Source organism: Sarcophilus harrisii, chromosome 1, assembly GCF_902635505.1.
Source record: "Sarcophilus harrisii chromosome 1, mSarHar1.11, whole genome shotgun sequence".
NCBI classification, from domain to species: Eukaryota; Metazoa; Chordata; class Mammalia; order Dasyuromorphia; family Dasyuridae; genus Sarcophilus; species Sarcophilus harrisii.
In genome coordinates, this window is record NC_045426.1 from 242,266,583 (window position 1) to 242,289,433 (window position 22,851).

Consider the following 22,851-nt stretch of genomic DNA (forward strand, 5'->3'; position numbering starts at 1 on the left):
GACAACCCCAATACTTGAAACTGTTTATTCAAGTCATTTTGTATAAACTTTGCGATCGTAATATGGACATACAAGAAAAGAATATGAAAGTGCACTAAAGAATATGATGCATCAGAATATTTTAAATAAAAACTTTCAAATAAAGTTATAAAGATTTTAAAGACAAATCCTAAAGAAAGAAAGAGATACTAAAAACTCAAAACACTGAAAAGGGACTTTTCTCTGAGTTAAACTTTAAATACTCATTTCCCATTAGCATGGAATCCTATGGTTTACATTCATCTTGAAATAAGTCAGCACCATTTGAAAACAAGCATTATCTATGGACATACCTTAATTGCAAATTGTAGTATAGAACAAGTTAGATCAATTTTGGATGCTTGGGAATGAAACTTTCTTTTTTGAGTGGATAAATAATTCTTCATTTAAAAAAAAAAAAAAGTTTGACAGAAAGGAATTGAAAGTAAATTACATGCCAGCTGACATACACAATAAACTTTGGTGCAAAATAAAAATGAAGCTTTTTTTTTTGCTCCATTTATATTTGATTTTGTCAGATCCTTATTTTATAGTTATCAAAGAATATCCAGCAGCACTTTGAAAGGAATTATACCCTTTAAAGATAACTGATATATGGTTAATCTCTTAGCTCCAAACAGTTATTTTCTATAGGTTAAATTTCCTCTAAAATCTGAAATGGAGAACATTATTTCTAGAATAATTCTCACATAAATTTCCAAGGAGAAAATCTCAATGTATTTGAGGCCATAGTTCTTATAGTTTCATTTTTAAAATAATTCCTAGCAAATTGATCACATAATATATATATTTTAATGAAACTTACATCAAAAATATGAAGATTTTTCTAAAAATATATAAATCTTTTCCTTGATTCATTAGCATAAAATAAAAGAAGCAGTGATGATTTTAGGGGAATCTGGATCTTATGCCCCAGTAAAGAATTTTTTAATTTAGTTGTAAGATACCTGAATTATCAGATTATCTGAAAGAATATATGGTATGTAAAATTAAATGATATATAAAAATGATGAGTTTAAAAGTTATTTTTTCCCCTGGCCTTTATTTGTTGAAGCTGGACTTTTCAGAATTCCTGTATTTTTATTTCAACTTTTCTTTCTATTCATTTTTCAATTTATTTAAAGCTTTATTGATTAATATCTGTTATCAGTGATATATGCTGTTATTATTTGAGGTTGGATGATCATTAGAAGTAATTTCTCCAGAGCTCAAAATTGAAATTATAGGGGAAGGAGAGAGGTGGAGTTCCCTTAAATAATACAAATGAAGTTTGTTGAAAAAAATCAAGTAATTTAATATTAAATTTAAAATGCAGCCATTTTTGAGGTGTTGGGGAAATGCTTATGAATATTAGTAGCATCTGCTTGCATGACTTTAAAAATGGTCTTCATAACATAAACTTTTCCTCACCTAGAAAATTGGAACAGTTAGCCTATAAGGTCCCTTTCAGCTATATCTTTGATCTGCTGAAAGATGGTAATGAATATAAATATTAGGAGCATGGTCACTTGGTCACTTCAGTTTGTATCATTCCTACATCTTGTAATAAGTTTTTCACATAAAGTGGTTATGACAAGATGGCATAGTCAGTATAACATTTATGACTTTTATGTATCTAAAAACTAACAAAGTTTTTAAATGACAGGTATGTGAAGAAGCAGAGGTGTTTGGAGAAAAGGCCTTTACTTCAAATCTTCACTTTGGACAAATCACCTAATCTCTTGGGTCCCAATTTCCTTATCTATAAAATTATATGAGAATGGTTCATTTATTGCATTGAAATTAACTAGATTCTCACAGATTCCTTTCAGCTCTAAATCAATAAGCTCTTAACATAAAGATATGTATCTTTAAATGCCAGTCTGGCTCAATAATAATACTGACAGTAGTTCAAAAATTAATGTTTTAAGATCATTTCTACTAGAAAAGATCACAATTAAAGAAATAATTCCATAGCCCAGATACAGATTCTTTAAAAGCTTGTGACTATTTCAGTGTCACAATATATATACTACTAAATATTGGTAAATATTTGCATTTGGAGGACAAGATATTGTAAACTATGTTTTCACCTATGATAGACCTTTTATAGAACTATATACACAACAGATGCTTAGTAAATATCAATAATTATGCCTTTTGGTTTTATAAGCCATGTAGATGTCAGTTCACTTTTCTATGTGACATTTTGTGGAATTATTTAAAAGCATGTTGGAATTTAGATTTTTTTAAAATGTCGTTTAATTTATGATAATTTCTGCTTAAGCACCACTAACTTTAAAATAGTTTTATTTCAAGTGTAGACAACTTAAACTGCATCTTCAGCTTTTCAAGAAAAACAGAAGCTATCCAAATTCTATTGTGACAAATTATTTCACAGTTTAAAAGTAATATCACAGCTGTCTTATTATACAGTACAGCCTGTCACTTTACAGAAAATATCCTTCTCCTTTGTCCGGTTTCTTATGCTAATAATTAATGCCATATACTAATTTGGGCTAAACTTTTCAGGAAAAAAAATTAATGATTAGCTCCTTATTGACTTAATTTGGTTATCCATTATTACATAGACATAATAAAGTCATATATCCTGAATAATACTTAAAATGGTTTAATTGTAGTTTTATATATTTCAATGGATCCGTGATGTTATTGATATGAATAATCTGTTCAACAATAAAATGTGCTAGTGATTCTTATGTGTAAAAAATATCAAGTATGAAAGATAAAAAAAATATACTGGGGACAAAAAAATGTGTCTTCCATTCATATAAAAAAAGATTTTCAATATGCAGTAATGCTTTGGGCTATCTACTTTTTTGTTGTGACCTGAGAAGATGGTAAGTGTTGGTAATATATTATTTAAACTTTTTTTAGCTTGAAAATTACCCATATTACAAGAATTGTATCTTACTTGGATGGTAACCTATTCACATTGTCCCCTGACTTGTCATTTTAAGAATGTAATTTTGAATAATCTCTAGCCATAGACAAGATCAAAGAGACAAACAAGGCATCATAAAAAATAATTAGATTTGGATTGTGTGGTTCAATTTCTTAATTCATTTGAAAACTAAACCTGATTTGTGTCAGAATTGAGCTATGTATTTGGAAGAAAGAAAAGGGTTTATCTACTACTGTTAAAAATGTAAACAAAATTTTATATAGGAATGTAACTATCTTAATACATATACTGACATTTCTCTGCTATATATTAATATTTCTTGAAATCAATAATGTGTGTTCTTTCCTCAGCACCAATATTTCCATATTTATTTGTAGGAGTAATGATAGGATTAACATTTTCAAATTAATTTTTGCTAGGATTTACAAATTGGTCACTATTATATTTTGTTGTAATTTAGCACAGTAAAATTTTTTTTGCACAAAACAGTTTCAGCTCATTCACTAATAGTTCAATGAAACAAATATTTTGCTGGCTTGTACTGCAAATTCCCAGGGCAATACAAGGCAAGTTTCTTTGAAATAGCAAATAATCTTAACTGTGGAATTTGAAACACTTTACATAATTCACCACAACTATATTACAAGTATAAATGAAATTATCCCAATCTTAAAATCCAGTTATGTTTTGTTATTAAGCAGTCCAAATAATAATTCCTTTTGTATTTTCTGTGCTCTTCCCCATTTACATCCTACTGAAGTTAATCTAGGTTGCTTTTCTTTTTTTCAGTTCAAAACATCAGGCACTGGTTCATCCATTTTTTTTTTTATTTTACTTTTTGTTTTGTCTCTTAGTACCTAAATGAAAAAAGAGAGAGGGAGAAAAGAAAAGTTGGTACACATGATACATTCTGTAGAAATGTAGTCTTTAAAATTTTCCTATTTTGCTTTTCCTGATATGGAAGCAAGATCCTTCTTCCAAATAATAAAAACCATATCCTTAAGGTACTTGGTAAATGATCACCAATGTTTAAGAAAAATAGTTATATGTCTGATAAGTGCAGTTTCAACTTCAAAATATTAAAACCTATGAAAAATTAGTAGAATTGTATAAGTAGGAAAAGAGCCTAATTGACACAGTGGATAGATCTTTTCCTTTATTCAAATCTAGCCTCAGACACTTACTAGCAATATGATCCTAAGCAAATCACTTAACCTTGTTTGCTCCAGTTTCCTCATCTATAAAATAAGCTAAAGAAGCAAATGACAAACTATTCCAGTATTTTCGCTAAGAAAATCCCAAAAGGAATCACTCACAATGAGTCAGACAAGAGAAAAACAATTAAACTGTTAAAAAGTAAAACTGGAGGTCTTGAGTAGACAAATTCACACTGAGATGTGAAGAATCACAATTTTGTAAATATAAGACTGGAAATATTACAATCACAGTGGTAAATTAATTATTATTGTAAATAGAAGGTGGGTTAAAAGTTATTGTCATGGACTGAATATGTGAATTCTTATGTCATGGAATCCAAACAGTAAGTTATAAATTTTCTAACAGTAAATTTTATCCAGGGATGAGAAATTAACTTTGAATAATAGAATTTTAGATTAAGAAGGTTTGTAGGAGTCCTCATTTTTTATGAGAGGCAGCCTCTTATCATGGATAGAAAGCTGACTTTAATGTCAGGATGACCTCAACTTAAGATCCACCACTGATCCATATGGCTGTATGATCAAAGAGGCTTCTTCTATCAGTGAAATAACAGTACAAAACAAAAGTAAACATTACATGTTCCCCCTTTTAGTCCATATATACTGTGTGAAAATTCTGAAAAAAAATAATTCATATTAAAATAAAATATTAAGGTTTTATTTCTAGGTAACTTACTACTAATCAACATGGCCTAATGGCCATACATCCCGAGTAAATTCTGAAAATATCTCTTTAAATGTTAATTTCATTAATTACAATTTAAATTTTTCTCTCAAAAAAGTCCACCACAAAAGTTGTATCCAGGGATGAGAATAGTACTATATTTAAGTATAGAATAATAGCATTTCAGATCGACCTTAGTGATTCTTTGAGTCTGGTCTATGTCCTCATTTTATAGATGAGGAAATTGAGATATAAAAACATTATGACTTATTCCAAATCACACAATTGGATAAACTTATGCAAATTGAATTTTGCCAACTATCTACATGTAAAGTTCCCTTTGTATATTGTCACTTAACTGTATGTGTGATTTTGGGCAAGTCACTTAACCTCTCTTTCCCTCAGTTTCTTGATCTATAAAACAGGAATAAGAATAGTATCTCCCTTACAGGGTTGTTGAGAGGATTAAATAAAATAATTACCATAAACCACTTACCATGATTCCAAGCATATAGTAAGCACTATTTAATGTTAATTATAATTAGTAATAGGAGGAAGAAGAGTAGATATCATTACAGAAAAACAAATCTAATATGTACATGACATAAGACACAAACATTTACAGAAATTAAAGTCAGTTATTTCATTCTGCCACATTTATTATTTTCATTAAAGAAACTCTCAGGTTAATGCTCCTTTTTATGGGCATCAGCTAATTGAATTAGCAAAATATACTTGAAGCTTTCCTTTTCAGAAGTATCCCAATTTCTGTGAAATGGTTCATTTGTTGGTATTGCTCCACTATACCAAGTTAATAATAACATAAAATCTATAGTTAGAAGTCTTTGTTATCTAGGATTCTCTCAGCTAGAAATTTGTGTTACCCAGCCTATAGATATTTTTCCAGCATTTTTGACGTGAAGGCACTGTATAGCCATGGATATCTTCTTGAGTTATGTTTAATATAATTCAAATATGAAATATATGCACATTATTTGGAAGTTATGGTAAATGTGAGTCTTATACTTTTTTTTTTTTTTTTTAACAAAACACCTTATTCTACAACCATACCTGATAACAGTTACTGCATTTTATAACACCTGTGGTCATAGCATCCAATTATGTGAAATTTTAGTCCCAAGTAGAGAAATAAGAACTCTTTATAAACCCACCATTTTGTACTGTCACCTTTACTATCAGTGCAAAAAGGATGGACCTTAATTATGTAATTATTCTACTCCTATAATATTTTCTATCTTTACAATTTAAGAGAGAATTTAGAGAAAGGGAGAAACACTCATAGTGATTAATGAATGTTATGATAGACCAAGGAATAACACATTTATAAAGAAGACTAAAAAGTACAAGGAACTTACGGTGAAATTGTACAACCAGAGGCATATGCATGATGTCCTGTGTATCGGATGTCACAGCGTACTACATTGTTTGAGTAATCAGACTCAGGCACTAAATAGCTGGGATTCACACTGACCTAATAGAAACAAATAATATTTATTTTTCAGATGTCATCATTATACATTAGCTGGCTGTTCTTTGTTAACATGTAGACTAGAACAAGAGGAAATAGTCTTAAACTAAAGCTTGAACAGCTTAATTAGATGGGTTTATTAAACTTTGAATGAATGACAAGGAAAGTTATGCAAACAAGACAATTTTTCATCTGTCTGGGTTGGCTAAAGTGTGATCTCAAATGACCTCTCTAAATCATGCCAAGTCCTATGATGATTTAATATCTGAATCCATAGATGTTCACAGAGGTTTGCAATCTAAATACATATTCAGGTCCACTACCTTCAGAATGTAGTTTCCGGGTTTTACATCTGTAATATCAATCCACTGACAATCTATATCTGCATTGTAGGTATCGTAGCACCCAGGGCTCAGTCCCTAAAAAAATGAGAATAAAATTTGATTAGCATAGTCTTAGGGCTATAATCACATGATACATAATATTATAATAATAGAATTCTGTTAGCAAATTAAAAATTAGCTAAAACTATGACACCATACCAAGTTTAGGTTATTGTTCCAATGTTAGGGAAAACAAAAGTACACACAACTTAGACCTCTGACATTTCCCAGTTAAAAAGAAAAGACTCAGATAAACATCTCATCTGGCTTCTGTCTTTTATGAGTCAACTAAGAAAGTTACAATTTAAAATGATAAAACCAAATTCATTCAAAAGTTTCTAAAATGCAACTAATCACTAAAATAAAAGTATTTGTTGGGAAATCTTTCTGTTGGGTTGAATGTTTGTGAAGAAAATGATAGATCAAGACCAGCATGTTATTATGTGATGACATGGAATGACTCTCAGTAGCCTAGGATGTAGGGATTCTATAAATATACACTAAGGCACAACTTCAAACAGGACTTCAGATTTGTGACCAGCTTGTATAGGCACAAGAAATGGAGCAGCATTTTTTAAGTAAAAGGACTTTACAACTCTTAGGATAAAGAGAGAACCACAAACAAATCCAGCTTTACAGAAGATACAATTAGATGTCACCTAAAGTACATTATGAAATTGTACACAATGTAGAATGGATTCCAGGTCATTTTTTATTCATCTGCATACAGAGATAACATTGACAACAACACCCTACAATGTAAATATATATATAATAAAATCTTACTAGACCATATACCTGCTTATAGATGTGCAACTTATTCTTCTAGGGAATAAACATTTGTCCAACAATACATGGACTTTATATATTTTTCTCTATTTGCTGTGATGTTTTGAGTTTAGAAAAAGATATAAATTTACATCTCTAAAAAGTTTTCTACTCTAAGATTTACTTTGCAAGATCCCAGCTGCTGATCAGCTTTGGACTGGATTATGTTGATTTACTTTTTTTCCTGCCAAAATTCATGCTGGAGTGAAACTATATTGTCCACTTACAAATTGGGGCTCCTTATGGAAATACTGACACAGCTTTAACTATGGAAGCACACATTTTCCAACTATAAAACATATGTAAACTGCTTAATTCAGCATTTTTTTTTTTTTAAATCAGTCCCAGATCTCTGCATCTGACATCAATTATCTTTGAAATTTAGAATGTGTACACATGTATGCATGGGAGAGTAACTATACCCTTCTCTTCTTAAATGTATCATTGAAAAGGCAGACTTTTTGGAAATAACCTTATAAGGAGCTTGCTTTCCCTTTTCCCCTTCAATTACCTTTTCCAATTATCATCATATTCTTGTAATAATGTATTAGCAAGGTGAAAAGGATAGTTTTAAATAAACATGCGTAGTTCAAATGACATGTAAGTCAGACAGTTGGCTAAACAACATATAAACAAATTGTCCCCACACCAATACATGTTACCTATCTATTCAAGAAGCTATTAAAAGACTATATTAACTCTTACAGCCTTAATTATGATATGAGAAGTAGCTGTCATAAAGGATAAGGATTCTATATACAAACATATGTATATGTTATGGATGATGCTGGGTTGAATGTTTGTGAAGAAAATGATAAATCAAGACCAGCATCTTATTATGTGATGATATGGAATGACTCTCAGTAGCCTAGGATGTAGAGATTCTAAATATACACTAAAGCACAACTTCAAACAGGACTTCAGATTTGCGACCAGCTTGTATAGGCACAAGAAATGGAGATAATGGAGATGAATGAATTGTACTTTGTCTTTTTCTTTCTGTCTTTGTCCCTTTGTAATAATGGAAATAAATGAATAGACCTGCTTTTGCTATATATGTATACTATGTATCACATATATCTGTATATGTATATATTATAAATATGCATCCATATAAATGTATCTATATTATAAGAATTTATATATCATATGTAGCTATAAAAGCAACTACATTAATTCCATTTCCCATGTATTTTTATCTTTGATAAGATGACTTATTAAATAAAATAACTCAAAGAGAAAAAAATTGCAAGAATAAAAATAGAGTATGTCATTTCTTTCTGAGACCTGTAAGCTTGGGGTATAGAAGGAACTTACTTGTGTGTGTGCTGTACAGGCATATCGTCTATAGTATCCATAATCACAAGAAGTATCCTCAAGGCAAAAACTTGCTTTATGGCCTTCAGCCACTCTCCTCTGGGTACTGGCATCAAGTAAGTCATAGTGGCTGAATTCATCCATACTGTGGTAATGTCTGATAGTCCATTCAACAAAGGCATATTAGTTCATTAAAAACTGAATTATACATCAAACCATTCATTCATAGAAAACATATCATAAACCATGTCTTCTATCAAAACTGATTCCTTGGACCAAAATCTCTTTTCACATTAAAATTGTGATTACATATTTTAAGGATGAAAAATATATATTTGATTTATTTTTTTCTTCCATGTATAAAAACATCTACTTGAAGAAATGCATGTTAATACTTTTACTTCTGAAAGAAGGCTTATGATTTTGGTTAATATTGTTTTTGTATTAGGTGTCTTGATAATTAACAAATTCTGAATTTTTAGTGGAAGTAGCTGATACTTGATCTTGGAATAGTTTCATAAATTTAGATCCAGAGGAGAAGTCATCTTCCTCCTTTTGAAGCAAAAAAACTGAGAACCAGAAAAATGAAGTGACTCTTTCAAAGTCACACAAGTAGTAAGCAGCACACCTAAAGTCTAAGCAGGGGTCCTCAAACTATGGCCCGCGGGCCGGATGCAGCAGCTGAGGACATTTATCCCCCTCACCCAGGGCTATGAAGTTTCTTTATTTAAAGGCCCACAAAACAAAGTTTTTGTTTTTACCATCGTCTGGCCCTCCAACAGTCTGAGGGACAGTGAACTGGCCCTCTATTTTAAGTTTGAGGACCCCTGGATCCAGATCTAATGATTCCAAATCCAGTTATCTCTTCCATTATACTGTCTGGATACAGCTGTTTTTCTTTCAAGGAGCAGTGATTAATATTTCCTTTTCATAAGAATATTGGTGACCATTCGAAGTTTTGTTTTGTTTTATTTTGTTTTTAAATATAACCCTCCTGTAGCCAAACTTACTAATATCTGACTATCTACACCAAAGGTTTAATTCCTGAAATGACAGAAAGGAAGATAATACTAAACCATCAATTGTCACTAGGCTAAGAGGGACCTTTTGCAAGTGATCTGTTAAGTGGAAATAAAATTTTTATATTACCCCTTTTGTCAGCATTTAAATAAAGGATGAGATAAGGAATTTACACAATGTTTTCCATTCATCATCACTATAAAAGTAAATACTTTCTCACACTACAGGAACAGAAATCAGGTTGACATTAACAAATTAAAGGCATAGTCATTTAAAATGGTAATCAAGTTCAAATAAGGATAGCTGGAAGGGAGAACAAAGAAAACATGCTCAGAAAAATAAAAATAAAGAATTATTATTCGCAATGGCATCCAAAAAAATATTGTGCTTACTTTGTGGTACACTTAGATACACAATCTGGAATATATATTAAATGGCTAGGTAACCTCAAAAAACTGCAAGGCAGTCTTCCCCTTCCCTTCCCTCAATACTTGGCTTTCAATACATAATGGAGAGAAAATTTGGAAAGACAGAAGAAAAGACAATATCTTTAAGTTAAAAATTGGAAGGATGGTATGATATGAGTTGGCAGTGCAGCAAACTATTGTTTTCTGCTTTCCTGGAAATAAATAATTTTATAATATTAAGGTGCCTAAAAATGTAACAAGATAGCATGCATTTTTTGGTTCAGATTTATTTCATTGATACAGAAAACTCTTAGTGTGGAAACTCTACCAGTGCTGGTCTCAGCAATTGTTCTGCAATTTACAGTCTTAGAAAATTGCCTGGGACCCTCTTGTGTCAAATGAGTTGCACATGGTCAGTCAAATAGATAGATAAAGATATATGCAGATATGTATGTGTCTTTATGTATGTGTGTGTATTTGTATATACATGTATATGTATGGAATGACAAGTCATTCAAAAATAGTCTTCTTGAGTGCAAGGCCAGCTCTCTGTCCAAGGGAATATATTTTTATGGAATAAATTTGCTATCTACCCTTTCCATGAAAAAAGTGGAACTTTACTGTAACTTCTTAAGTAATTAATAAGCCTTTGAACAAAATATTAAGTTACTCAAATATGGAGAGAACACAAAGAATATTTTAAATTGATGAAAACTATTGGGTGAAGATCATGAAATAATTCCTAGAGAGCTTTAAAAATATGACTGACTAGTATCTATTTGGGACAGTTTTGCTTTAGTTCTTTTAAGTGAGGATAAGTTTAAGTAATCTTTCAAGATTTCTTTTAGTTTTTTAATTATGTAATTTGTATTGCCCTTTAAGAAATATTTAAAATTATCTTTTATAACACAATGTTAAAATTTCAAAGTTAGTTTTACAAGAATATCATACTTATTCAGACTCTATTCCAATAGAAATGTCCTTTCCTCTACAAGTGTCATTTTGGAAACAGAACTCCTTTCTAGTGGACAAGACTTAATACTTTCAATTCAAAACATACTAATAGACAGTTTCAAATATCAAGCAACTTAAAGACTGTAATATTTAGGGAGACATATTACCTCATTTTTCCTTTTTTTTTCCAAATGACTTGGGAAGAAGTGAACAATTACTACAATGAGAAAGCATCATACCTCCATTTTATAGAAAGTTAAAGGTTATTCATCATTATAAAAACCAAGTAAAAACATAGAGATTTAAGAGTATTGTACAATAATCAGCACACTCACTGATGACAGCTGTGCCACTCCCATGAATATCTTGGTCTGCTTGGTAAAAAATCTGATGTCCCCTGATTTTTCACTCGTTGGGGAAATCTTAGCAGCACTCGGTTATCATAATCTCTGACATCGGACCTGTAAGCTGAACTGCAGTTGTGGAAAAAAGATAGTCACAACATAGCTATAGTGGCTTCCTACTCGACCTTCTCCTTACCCTTCCTTCTCATAGGAAAATAAAGATATGACACTTAAAAGCCAGATGAATAAAAGGACAATCATTACCCATCCCCAATTTTTTGTGTAATATCCCCAGCCAATTAAAAACCAAAATCAATGAATGAAGTGTAGGCAAGGAATTATCCTGAACCATGGGTAAAAGAGGAATCTTAAGTATTTTTCAGGGAATTCCCTCCAACAAGACATATCTACATAGTAACATTATGATTTAGTAAATAAGTTTTTAAAAATTATCCAAAACAAGTAGGTCACATCTGGTAAAAGTCAAAAGTAAGGATTTGAATCCCATTCTTCCTGATACTATCACCAATCCATGCTACTTCTCAGTATCAGATAAATAAATGCTTAATAAAGACTCCTATTTGTGTGATACTTTATATGTTTATAAAATAATTACTTCAATTACTACTCTGTGAAGTAGGTAAGGCAAGTATAATTAGTAATGCTCAGATAAATTCTTGTCAATGGTCCTAAAACTAGCAAGTGTTAGTTATTTCTAGGACTTAAGAGCAAGTATTTAAATAATGGATCTAAGTCTCTGTGTCATTAAAATAAAGTTCAAATTAAACAACTAGTTAATCAAGTAAATGATATATAAATATCTTCAGTCCATGAGAGAGCACTAAGGTTATACAATATTGTAAAAGATATATTGCAGTACTACTTAGAGAGTCATTTCTTTTTCCTTTAGTAGAAGCCAGAACCACTAGCAGAAAGGCCAAAATCGACCAAAGCAAAAGAATAAAGAGGCATGAAGCCCAGGATCCCCAAATACTTATATGACTACCATAAGTAGTAAATAGAGAGACTGTGTCAAGCAATGAATGGGAAATTTCCTCCAGTCTCAAGGATTAGGGTTACAATGCAACCTCTGACATACACAAGCTATGGGTATGTCTCAGTAGCTCTGGGAACTTGCTACATTGGTAGAGGAATTTCCTCTGAAATACAAGCAAATATAGTTGCACTATGCTGGTTTTTTAAAGGCACATTTTTAAGCCTGTTAAGGTTTGACCTACTTTACAGAGTTATAATCCTAAATACATTTTTGTACTTGTCTTGGAGTATGTTATCATTCTCTGAAATGCCAAGGAATTTCTTCTCAATGTTAACTTTTTTTTCCCCCTTTTTTTTTTTTTTGGTGGCACCTTCCAAAGCATCTTGGGCTCCCTCTATTGGCTTCTCAGTATCAAAACCTAACAATTTCTATTCTTCAAGTTAAGGATCCTTCTTTTAAAGCTGTTGAAAAAGCAAAGGCTTCAAGGCTTGTTAAAGTAAAGCCAGAACATGTTAATTACAGTTACAATCAAAAGAGGAAAAAAACCTTTGCCAAGTGAATAAGACCACAGTAGCAAACATACTTTTCAGTCTTCTAAGAGGTCATTAACGTGCTCTATAATTTCTTTTTGGGGTAGGTTTTTTTTTTTTTTTTTTTTTTTTTTTTCCTGGAGGGTCAAATTACAGATGTTTTATTCAATTTACTGGGAATGGCTGTTTCCCATAGAAGTATGTGGGCTCTTTTATTAGGTCGAGTACAATTTCTTTTTTCTTTAATCATGATAACGAGAACCCATTGCTTTTGAAACTTGAATATAAATAAGCCTGGGGCTCCGAAGATTCAGAAGGAAATAAACACTGTCTTAATCCAAGCCATTCTCTTCATCTTCTACACAACAGTTGGAATGGTCATGAGCAGGGGCCAAAAAAAAAAAAAAAAAAAAAAAAAAAAAAGTATTCTCTTTATCATCCCCAACTATCCTGTCCTCTTCACTTCCCATCTCCCACCTGTCTAGGACCCCAGCTGCCATAGACAAGACTCCAGGAGGAGAAGAGCAGCGCAGAGAGGAAGAGTCCGCATTAGGATCAGGAGAAGACCCCGGCCCCTACCTGGCAAGACAGTTTTCCTCCGCAGCACATCTCAAGTTGTACATGGACATCCTCTGCACGTACGTGGACGCCTGAATGTAGTAGGGATCTGGCACCAGGTCTGGGAGACCTACAAGTCGGCCAAGAATAATCAGAAAGCCACCAGCATCTTGAAACCCTGTAACTAACCCTGGCTTCCTGTCTAGCCTTTCTACCCATTCTTTTCTCTAAACCCTTCCCTTCTTTAACTGAATCCTTTCACTAAGATCCCTGCTTGTATTGAGACTAGGTAGAAGGAGCAATGGGGACGGGAGAGAAGACAATAATAGAAACATTTTTGCGAATGATTATGTGGCTGTCTCTTATGTAGGTCAAGAAGACATACATGGGTGCAGAGTTCTGGTTGAATCCGATCTTTGGGCTTCCTCTTAGAAGGTGCAGCGAGGTGGCCCTTTTTGAGGGGGGAGGGGAGACGGGGTAAGGAGAATGGCGGAAGGGAAGGAGATATTTCGAATTTTTTGCACGTCTGATTGTGATTGTCACTTACCATACTGGAAGTAACCAGTCCCATAGCCAGGTCTGTGCCTACTTCCTGGACGTGGTCTTTCGTAAGTGTCATAGTAATTGTAATAGGGGTTGTCGTCTGAGTACTTGTAGGGGTTGTAGGGGTCATCGCCCACCATACCATCCACTCGGCTAGGAGCTCTGAGATTGCTTAGAGTGGGGCGACTAGTCGCAGGGGTCCGGTTGCGGTCCTGGGAGGCAGGACTGGAGCCCCGAGCACGGCCCCCAGGGCTGCTGGTGGTGGAGGTGACAACAGGGAGGGTGGAAGCCGATGGTCCGGCCTGGTGCCGTTGCCCAGACGGCTGATAACCAGCCTGGAACCAGTGCCGCGCCGCAGGCTGACGCCTGCTGTTCATGCTGTTGTGGACCGGGGCTCCCACAGACGGCAGCGGACGAGAGCGCTGTGAAGTATTATTATTTCTGAGCAGCAAGACTGGCGTCTGGGGAAGCGAGGAAGACACTGAGGAGACTGCGGAGGAACTAGCGGCTGGAGCCCTTCGGCGCGGAGGCTGGTACTCAGAGCCCAGACTCAGAAGACTGAACACCTGCCCGTTGTTCTCCCACTGAATCTTTTGCCTCCATACTGCTGGAGGAGGAGGGTCCTGTCGGGGCTGCTGGCTAGCCACTTGCAAAATGTAGCCCAAGTGTACGCACAGATGCAACCGAAGAAGAATAACTGCGGGTGAAGGGAAATGCATCTTTCTCTCTCCTTTAATCCTCACAGACACGAAAAGCGTAGTTTAAAAAAAAAATAAAAATATAGAGGAGGAAAAAATCACTTGTGGGGAAGGAAAAACCGTCTACCGAAGTATTTCAATAGTTACCTAGGAGCGGCAAAGATTAAGTGTAGATTGAAAAAATAAAAGAAAACGCGAATGTGGCGTCTTACCCGTTCCCCCCCTTTCCCAGTGTTTATAGAAGAATGATGGGGAGAAGAGCAGAAGCAATAGCGAGAGGGCAGCCTCTCATCGTCGTCGTCCTGCTTTTTCTGGTGTCTGGAGTGAAGGAAGGAGGAGGGATGCGAGATTTTAAACTTTCTGGCACATTTGCAAAGTTACACAAGCGTTTCTTGGCAGTGCTGCTCCTATGCTATTTGTTCACGTAATGCGATTGGAAACGTGCAAGTCTGACAGTTCCTCACATCTGCCCCCTCCCTCTTAACCACCTCCCCCCAAGACACGTTGCACATAGAGAGATTTCTTTAAGGGGAAAGAACAAAAAAAGGATACACATCCAGCGAGAGACACACGCGACCCACATCTTAATCTTGGGCGAACATGCAGGAATTTCAGTGGATTCAGACACACTCAAGCAGCCAGACCAGGCGACTGTGCCAAAGTATGCAGAAGGAAAAATGCTATTAGGTCATCAAACACAGGAAGACTGGAAAGGGGGAGGTAGGAAGACTTAGACTTGACGGGAGTGGAGGGAACATGTTTTGGGGAAAATATTCTGGTTAAGAATTCCATGTTCAGGAGGGGGAACAAAGCATATTTCCCAATACACTCTGACTTATGGGAAATCCTCTCATCCTGTAAACTCTGAGCTATCGAATTTTGTTTTTCTGAGTGTAGGTAACATGAGAAATGGGTTACAAATTCATCTCCTGCAGTGAAATTTCTAAGTGAAATTTCACATGGGAGAAGGACGGTTGACCCAGGTTCATAACCAGAATAAATAAATCCACTTCCCTGTTTCAAAAACTAAACCCAGAGTTCTACTTTTATCTGAACGTGAAAAAATAATCTTTCATCTTGACAGTGCATCTTAAAAAAAAAAGGTTATTAAACAGATTGTTCAGAATTTGGCTGTAAATTAACATCTGAACTAAGAATCCCTTGCCTCCTTCCTTTGTTCCCTCTCCTCCTATAGGAGAGAAGGTTTTTGTTTTATTTTTATCACTGTTTATTAAATACGCAATACCACTAATATATCACTGATAAATAATAGGAGACATCAAGATTTCTGTCTGAAAAACTTCCAAACCAAATAAGATTTTCCTGAGTACTAGGGAGTGTCCTTAGTAGAAAAGAGAATGGGAAGAAGGGTCAGCAATTCTGACTGGAATTAGTTGGCAAATATAGTATAGCTGTTCACATGTCACTTTTATATTTTAGCAGTGCTGGAAACTTTTCTAAAGAAAGTTGACACTAAAAAGTGAATACCTGCAAAGTATTGATCAAAATAAGATTTTTAAAATAACTCATTTTTGATGTTTTTTATTTATATGTCACACATTCATTTCTGTATATATTCCAATTCTGCATTTTCTCTAGTCTTTTATGACAGATTTTAAAAAGAAAGAGGAGGATTTATTATTTTTTGTTGGCAAAACAAGGATATGATTTCCTACTTCAAAGAAGGGAAATGTGTTTTCTTAATTTTTCTGGGGCCAGGTTTGGTCATTGTCATTCCACATTTTTTAGAACTTTTTTGGTGGTTGTTCTTTCCACTTTGTGAAGAGTAGGGCTAGTTCCTCCCCCCCCCCCCCAAAAAAAAAAAGGTAATGAAACCATCCTCCATACTTAATTGGTCCAACAGACAAATTCTTTAACTATTACATGGGCTTTCTGGTCACCTAAGTACAAAAACAGAATCTTGAGCTTCATACATGCTTCTCACCCCTGAAGGTGATCATGAAAAATATGGAATCAAAGAAACTGAGCCCAACTAAGATAATGCTATATCTTTACTGAGTATCTTTCCATGCTAAATTTTCTTTTAACTGCCATGTGTTAAACAAAGTTCCATTTTGTTCCAAACCTTAATCATGGAATGACTTTATATTATTTTCCTGATTCTGCTTATTTCAGTTTATACCAGTTCATATGAGTCTTCTAAATGCTTTTCTGAATTATTTCATATTTATAGTTTATTTTTATTGTTATTTTCATGTTATCACAATTTATTTCTAGTTAATTGCTATAAAAATTGTGTATGAATATTTAGGGTGATATTGGATCTTTTTTTTTTCTTTTTGTTTTTGACCAGATGTGGTGGGGATCTCTAGGGCAAAAGATCTTTTAGTCACCTAACCTGAGTTTTCAATAACCTTTTAATTGGTGTCCCTCATTTCTCTCTCCTTTCTCTATCCCATTACCCACACAGATGCCAAAATGATCTCCTTAAAGCACAACTATGACCAAGTCACTCACTTCTTGCTCAAGAAGCTTCCCATTGGCTTCCCATCACCAATTTTCAAGTTTTTTGGTGTGTACTTCTAACAGTAAACACACTCATTTATATATAGACACATATGCATGTATGCATATATAATATATTTTTCACATATCCTTAATAATTTATATTTATTACAAATTACATGTATATATTACTATACTAAAATGTACCTTATATGGATGCCCATCAATCGGACAATGGCTGAATAAATTGTGGTATATGAATATTATGGAATATTATTGTTCTGTAAGAAATGACCGGCAGGATGATGTCAGAAAGGCCTGGAGAGACTTACATGAGCTGATGCTGAGTGAAATGAGCAGGACCAGGAAATCATTATAAACTTCAACAACAATACTATATGATGATCAATTATGAAGGACTGGCCCTCTTCAACAATGAGATGAACCAAATCAGTTCCAATAGATCAGTAATAAATTGAACCAGCTACACCCAGCGAAAGAACTCTGGGAGATGACTATGAACCACCACATAGAATTCCCAATCCCTCTATTTTTGTCTGCCTGCATTTTTCATTTCCTTCACAGGTTAATTGTACACTATTTCAAAGTCCGATTCTTTTTGTACAGCAAAATAACTGTATGGACATGTATACATATATTATATTTAACTTATACTTGAACATATTTAACATGTATTGGTCAACCTGCCATCTAGGGAAGGGGGTGGGGGAAAGGAAGGGAAAAAATGGAACAAAAGATTTTGCAACTGTCAATGCTGAAAAATTACCCATGCATCTATCTTGTAAATAAAAAGCTATAATAAAAAAGAAATAATCATCCCCCCAAAAAAATATACCTCATAAAACAAACAGGAAATAATAATTTTTAGAAGATGAGATCAAGATAAAAAATTAAGATTTATGTTATATTATTTGTTAATGATACAAACCACTTTTGCTCACTAAAATCAATGTGATTGAATGTTCTTCCTTTTTAAAAAAAATCCTCATATGTGTTCTCCGGGAATAGAGAGGACTTATAAATGAAGGGTTTTATTAGTCTTTAATTATTCTGTTAATTTGACCATTATCAAGCAGACCAAGCAGGTGAATATTTTTTAATCTTATATTTATTTTATTATTGTTATATTTTGAGTTCTGAGAATATCTTTTATAACATAATTTTAAAGACACACACAAGACAACAAAAAACTTGCAAACAAAAATAGGTCTTAATAGTGAATATAACAGATTTTCATCAGGAGTCATATTTTTTTATTTATAGATGTTCCTCACATGCCATGTAAAAATAAGAAGCAAAAATGAATTGTTTCTAATTTCAGCTGTTGAAAAATTTTAATTTAAATCCATTCCTTTTTCTTTATGTGATTGATTAATTTGTGATATCATAACATAAATTTATTTATATTTTTGTATGCGAGCTCTCAGATGATGGTTAGGTTTTAATTGCCCCAAGGGAAGAAAACCTGTCTCAGAAGAAATTAGACTGGAATTTTTCACAACTTTATTTGAGGTTAGAGTAGGAATGTATTGGGAGATAGCAGCTAAAAGGGAGGTGTGATTGTGTTCGAGACATACTCTGGCTATCCTGGGTAAGATATAACCCATCTTCTTATCTATCAGATGACTGATTACAAACTTTGGAGGCCACTGCCCTATAGGATAAAATAACAAACTTCATCTTGACATTTAAAGCCTTTCATAATTTGAATCCAGAATGAATTTCCAGATTTATTTTTCCTTACTCCTCTGTCACAAATTTTACATTCCAGACAAACTTATTTATGCCTTATTTCATAAAATCAGCATTCTATTTCCTTTCTTAGCACCTTTTCAATAGTCTGTCTTTCAGATCTGGAATACATTTCCTTTTCACCTTTACCCTTTAAATCCTTTGCTTCTTTCAAGGACAACTCATTGATCAGTCACTTGATTCCACTAATTATAGTTGCTTTCTTTCTTCTCAAACTATTTTGCCCATAAATGTCTATTTCATGTCCAAAGGTATTTTGGTGAATGTTTTACACCCTGTTGTAGAGGCAGAGAGGAGAGGGATAGAGAAATGTACAACACACTTTTATGATTAATTTGCATTATTAACATTTTCTTCTTCATTTAATTTAGCTTCTTTTTAATTCTAGACAATCAACAAAACAATAAATCAAATCTGATTTTGTAGCTTTCAATAATTTCTGAGATGTAAATACTAATACTGAAAATTTAACAATCTTTTTTTTTTGGTAGTATCTATCATATCCCTAGTTGTATAAGCTTCCTGAGCTCATGTAATTTCTCTTCTTCCTCCTCCTCCTCCTCCTGCTGTTTTTTTTGTTCTTTCCCTTCTACTAATTCTTCTTTTCTTTCTCTTTCTCCTCCTCTTTTCTTCCTCCTCTTCCTGTTCTTCATCTTCTCTCTCTTCCTTCTCCCTCCTTTCTTCTCCCCTCTATTCTTTTTTTTCCTTCTCCCTTCTCCATAACATGGTGCCTTGATATGATAGGTCATTAATAAATTCGAATTGAACTTATTTGAATCGATTAATACTAATGGATTTGAGACAAAGTGAGTCAATTAAGTTTACTCTGTTTCATTGCTATGGGGAAAATTTGTACCATTGATCACAATGGGTTTCAGATGGAACAACAAATTGCTATAATCTCTATTTGGCTTAAAGAGCATGTTCTAATAACATTAAGTCAGTGTTATTAGTCATCTTTTTATAGGACAATTTCTATTTTGCTATTTTTCTTTAAAAGAAGTTCAAAGTGCTATAGAAGTGCTATAGATAGAATGCAGTCACATGGATTTTCATTCCCTAGCCCATTCTACTCTGGGTCAACCTACTAAGGGAAATAACCAGAAAAGTACATTGATTAAACTGTAAATTCTTAGTTATTCACTTTATCATTTTCTATTTCTATTTCATTTTATGAACACTCAGCATGTTGAAATTCCTAAATCTTTATTCATTTCACTATATGATTATTTTGTTTTCTAACAAACCAAAAAAAAAAAAAAAAAAAAAACCTTACAAATTCATTTACCAGTTGTTTTCTTCAAAGTGGTAGCCTCGAACAAGAAATTGAGTAGATGCCCACTATTTCGGGAAGACCTTAATAAATTATGGTATATGGATGTAATGGAATATTGTTGTTCTATAAGAAATGATGAGCAGGTTGATTTCAGAAAAGCCTGGACTTAAATGAACTGATACTAAGTGAAGTGAGCAGAACCAAGAGAATATTGTACAAAGTAACAAGATTATGTGATGATCAACTATGATGGATTTGGCTCTTCTCAACAAAGAGGTAATTCAATGGAATGAAATGGAAAATCCATCTGCAACCAGAGAGAGAACTATGAAGACTGAATATGGATCAAAACATAATGTTTTCACCTTGTTTTTTGTTTGTTTGTTTTCTTTCTGTCTTGGGAAGGGGGAAACACAAAACTTTACAAAAATGAATGTTGAAAACTATCTTACAAGTATTTAGAAAAATGAAATACTATTGAACAAATAGTATCCTTGATTGGCCATATATTTATTCAATGGTGCTTTGGAATTCTTTGGAAGTTGCTTCCAAAGTTAAGGACAACTTACTCAAAAATGGACATTTATGGTTATTGAAGATGTTTATTAAATAATGTGCCACAAATTATAAAAAGTAGTCTCCAAAGAGGAATTTTGAGTAATAAAGCGTTATTAGAATAAACATGTGACCTCTCAAGTCCTTTTAAATTTATTCCTAATGCCTCACTTTAAAAGGGAACACTCATAATATGCTATATATACCCTATATATAACATTCAGTAATCCATGATGATAGGAAAATCTATTTGAGTCCTTGCCATGTAGTCTGGACTAAACTTTCCCTAAAAGGCAGTGAAGCTGTCCCTGAGACTTGATTGGTAAAGAGACTGAATCTGAAGTGATTGAAGAATTGTCTTGACTCATCCTAGACATAATAAGTCCAGCCCATAGGAAGTCAGAGCCCCTGAGACTTGATGTATATCCTACAACCATGTGAAATGACTCAAGCTTTTGATGCAACATACCCTTTAATCTAATGTATTCTTCTGATTTTTTACATTTCCATAAAGAGAAGAGGAAGGCAATATCTACCTGATTTAGCATTGTAGCTTTTCTGACTATCCTATCCATACTATTGTTCTTTTTTTCTGTTACATTCTGGGTGATCCGTCTCATTCTTGAATGACTGGATCAGTCTGAATAAGACTTCTCACAGTACACTTGTCTTGAGACATTTCCAAATGCCAACACACATATTATTTTTTTAAATTTTTAATCTTTGCATTGCTTTGTATCATTCTTTTCCTCTTTATGCTTAGGAAGATCATTTCACTTTTCTGAGTTTCAGTTTTTTAATCTGTGTTGAGGACCATACCTAAGTGAAAGGGCAGGTCAAATCTTCAAGAGCCTCCACAGTTCTGAATCATAACACTTGAAGGAGTTACAAAGCAGCCTTTTCTGACGCAGATGTTCCTTGTGAATTGGGAATGAAGTAAATTAGAGGCAAGAGGGAAGAAGAGAGAGGTCAGACAACCCAACTGCCTCTCAGTCGGGAGGTCAGAGAATGCAACTGCCTCTCAGTCTCCTTGTATCATCATCATCCTCTCATTCTACAAGTCTGAGTTAGATCTCTAGCAGCCACTGGCAGGTGGCTCCCATATCACAACAAATCTGTAAAATAAAAAGATTGTATCCTTTCATTCAAAGAAATGTGAAAATAATCTTAGCTAAGTTGAATTCCCATTCAGTGATTTATTTTGAATATTAATATTTTATCAGAAATCAAGTTTATAATTGTTTTATTTCTACCTTTTCTTCCTACCAAATTGCACTATACTCAGATTTTAAAATGATATTTTATAGTACCTACCTATAGTACTTCTTTTTCTTAAAAAAAAACAAACACAAACATATTACATTTGTAAATGAACAGGAAGCCACAACACATCATGACTATCTTAAGTCAAATGATTTGATGAGACAGTGTTTTGCTGATTGGAGGTTTTGGTTTTTTTCTCCTATATCATCACTCACTATGAATTCCCTTCTGGCCTAAAATTCTCAAAAAGTATGTTGCCTACACAGTGAAGGGAATAGAAAGTGTTTCCATTCACCAGGCATTGTGCCAAGCCACACATTGTGCTCTTTTGCTTGTTGAAAAAAATAGTTAATAATATTAATCCTGAAGAAATCAGAGGTTCTTTTTATATAATACATATGTTTTAAAATATTATATACATACTTCATTAAACATTTCCCAATTATATGTAAAAATAACAATCATTTAAAAATTTTGAATTCCAAATTCTTTCCTTCTTTGCCATTTCTGCAAGAAAGCAAGCAATTTGATATTGATTACTCATGTGAAGTGATGTAAAACGTATTTCCATATTAGTCATCTTATGAAAGAAGACACAGACAAAAAGGAAAAAGAAAAAAAAGAA

At 33.3% G+C, this 22,851-nt stretch overlaps 1 protein-coding gene across 2 annotated transcripts; it reads right to left on the bottom strand.

Moving 5' to 3' along the window:
• Positions 1–1,637: 1,637 nt before the first annotated feature.
• On the bottom strand, positions 1,638–15,560 carry LOX (lysyl oxidase). Of its 2 annotated transcripts, XM_031938969.1 has the most exons (8): positions 15,446–15,560; positions 14,200–15,204; positions 13,674–13,782; positions 11,559–11,696; positions 8,843–8,999; positions 6,638–6,733; positions 6,202–6,317; positions 1,638–3,801 (listed from the first exon to the last, which is right to left on the bottom strand). In XM_031938969.1, the coding sequence occupies exons 2-8, from the start codon at positions 14,912–14,914 to the stop codon at positions 3,795–3,797; spliced, it is 1,338 nt and encodes a 445-aa protein (XP_031794829.1). In that variant the 5' UTR covers positions 14,915–15,204; positions 15,446–15,560; the 3' UTR covers positions 1,638–3,794. The 2 variants fall into 2 exon arrangements, with proteins under 2 accessions (XP_031794829.1, XP_031794836.1); XM_031938976.1 differs by lacking the exons at positions 1,638–3,801; positions 15,446–15,560 and having other exon boundaries at positions 6,198–6,317; positions 14,200–15,400.
• Between the last annotated feature and the right edge of the window lie 7,291 nt (positions 15,561–22,851).

What these genes read in the sequence shown, in the direction of transcription:
- LOX (XM_031938969.1), bottom strand. Translation starts at nt 14,914, where the DNA reads ATGCATTTCCCTTCACCCGCAGTTATTCTTCTTCGGTTGCATCTGTGC. An exon ending in GAGGAAAACTGTCTTGCCAG is followed by an intron (nt 11,697 to 13,673) that starts GTAGGGGCCGGG and finishes CCACAACTGCAG; the next exon opens with TTCAGCTTACAGGTCCGATG. An exon ending in GAGTGGCACAGCTGTCATCA is followed by an intron (nt 9,000 to 11,558) that starts GTGAGTGTGCTG and finishes ATGGACTATCAG; the next exon opens with ACATTACCACAGTATGGATG.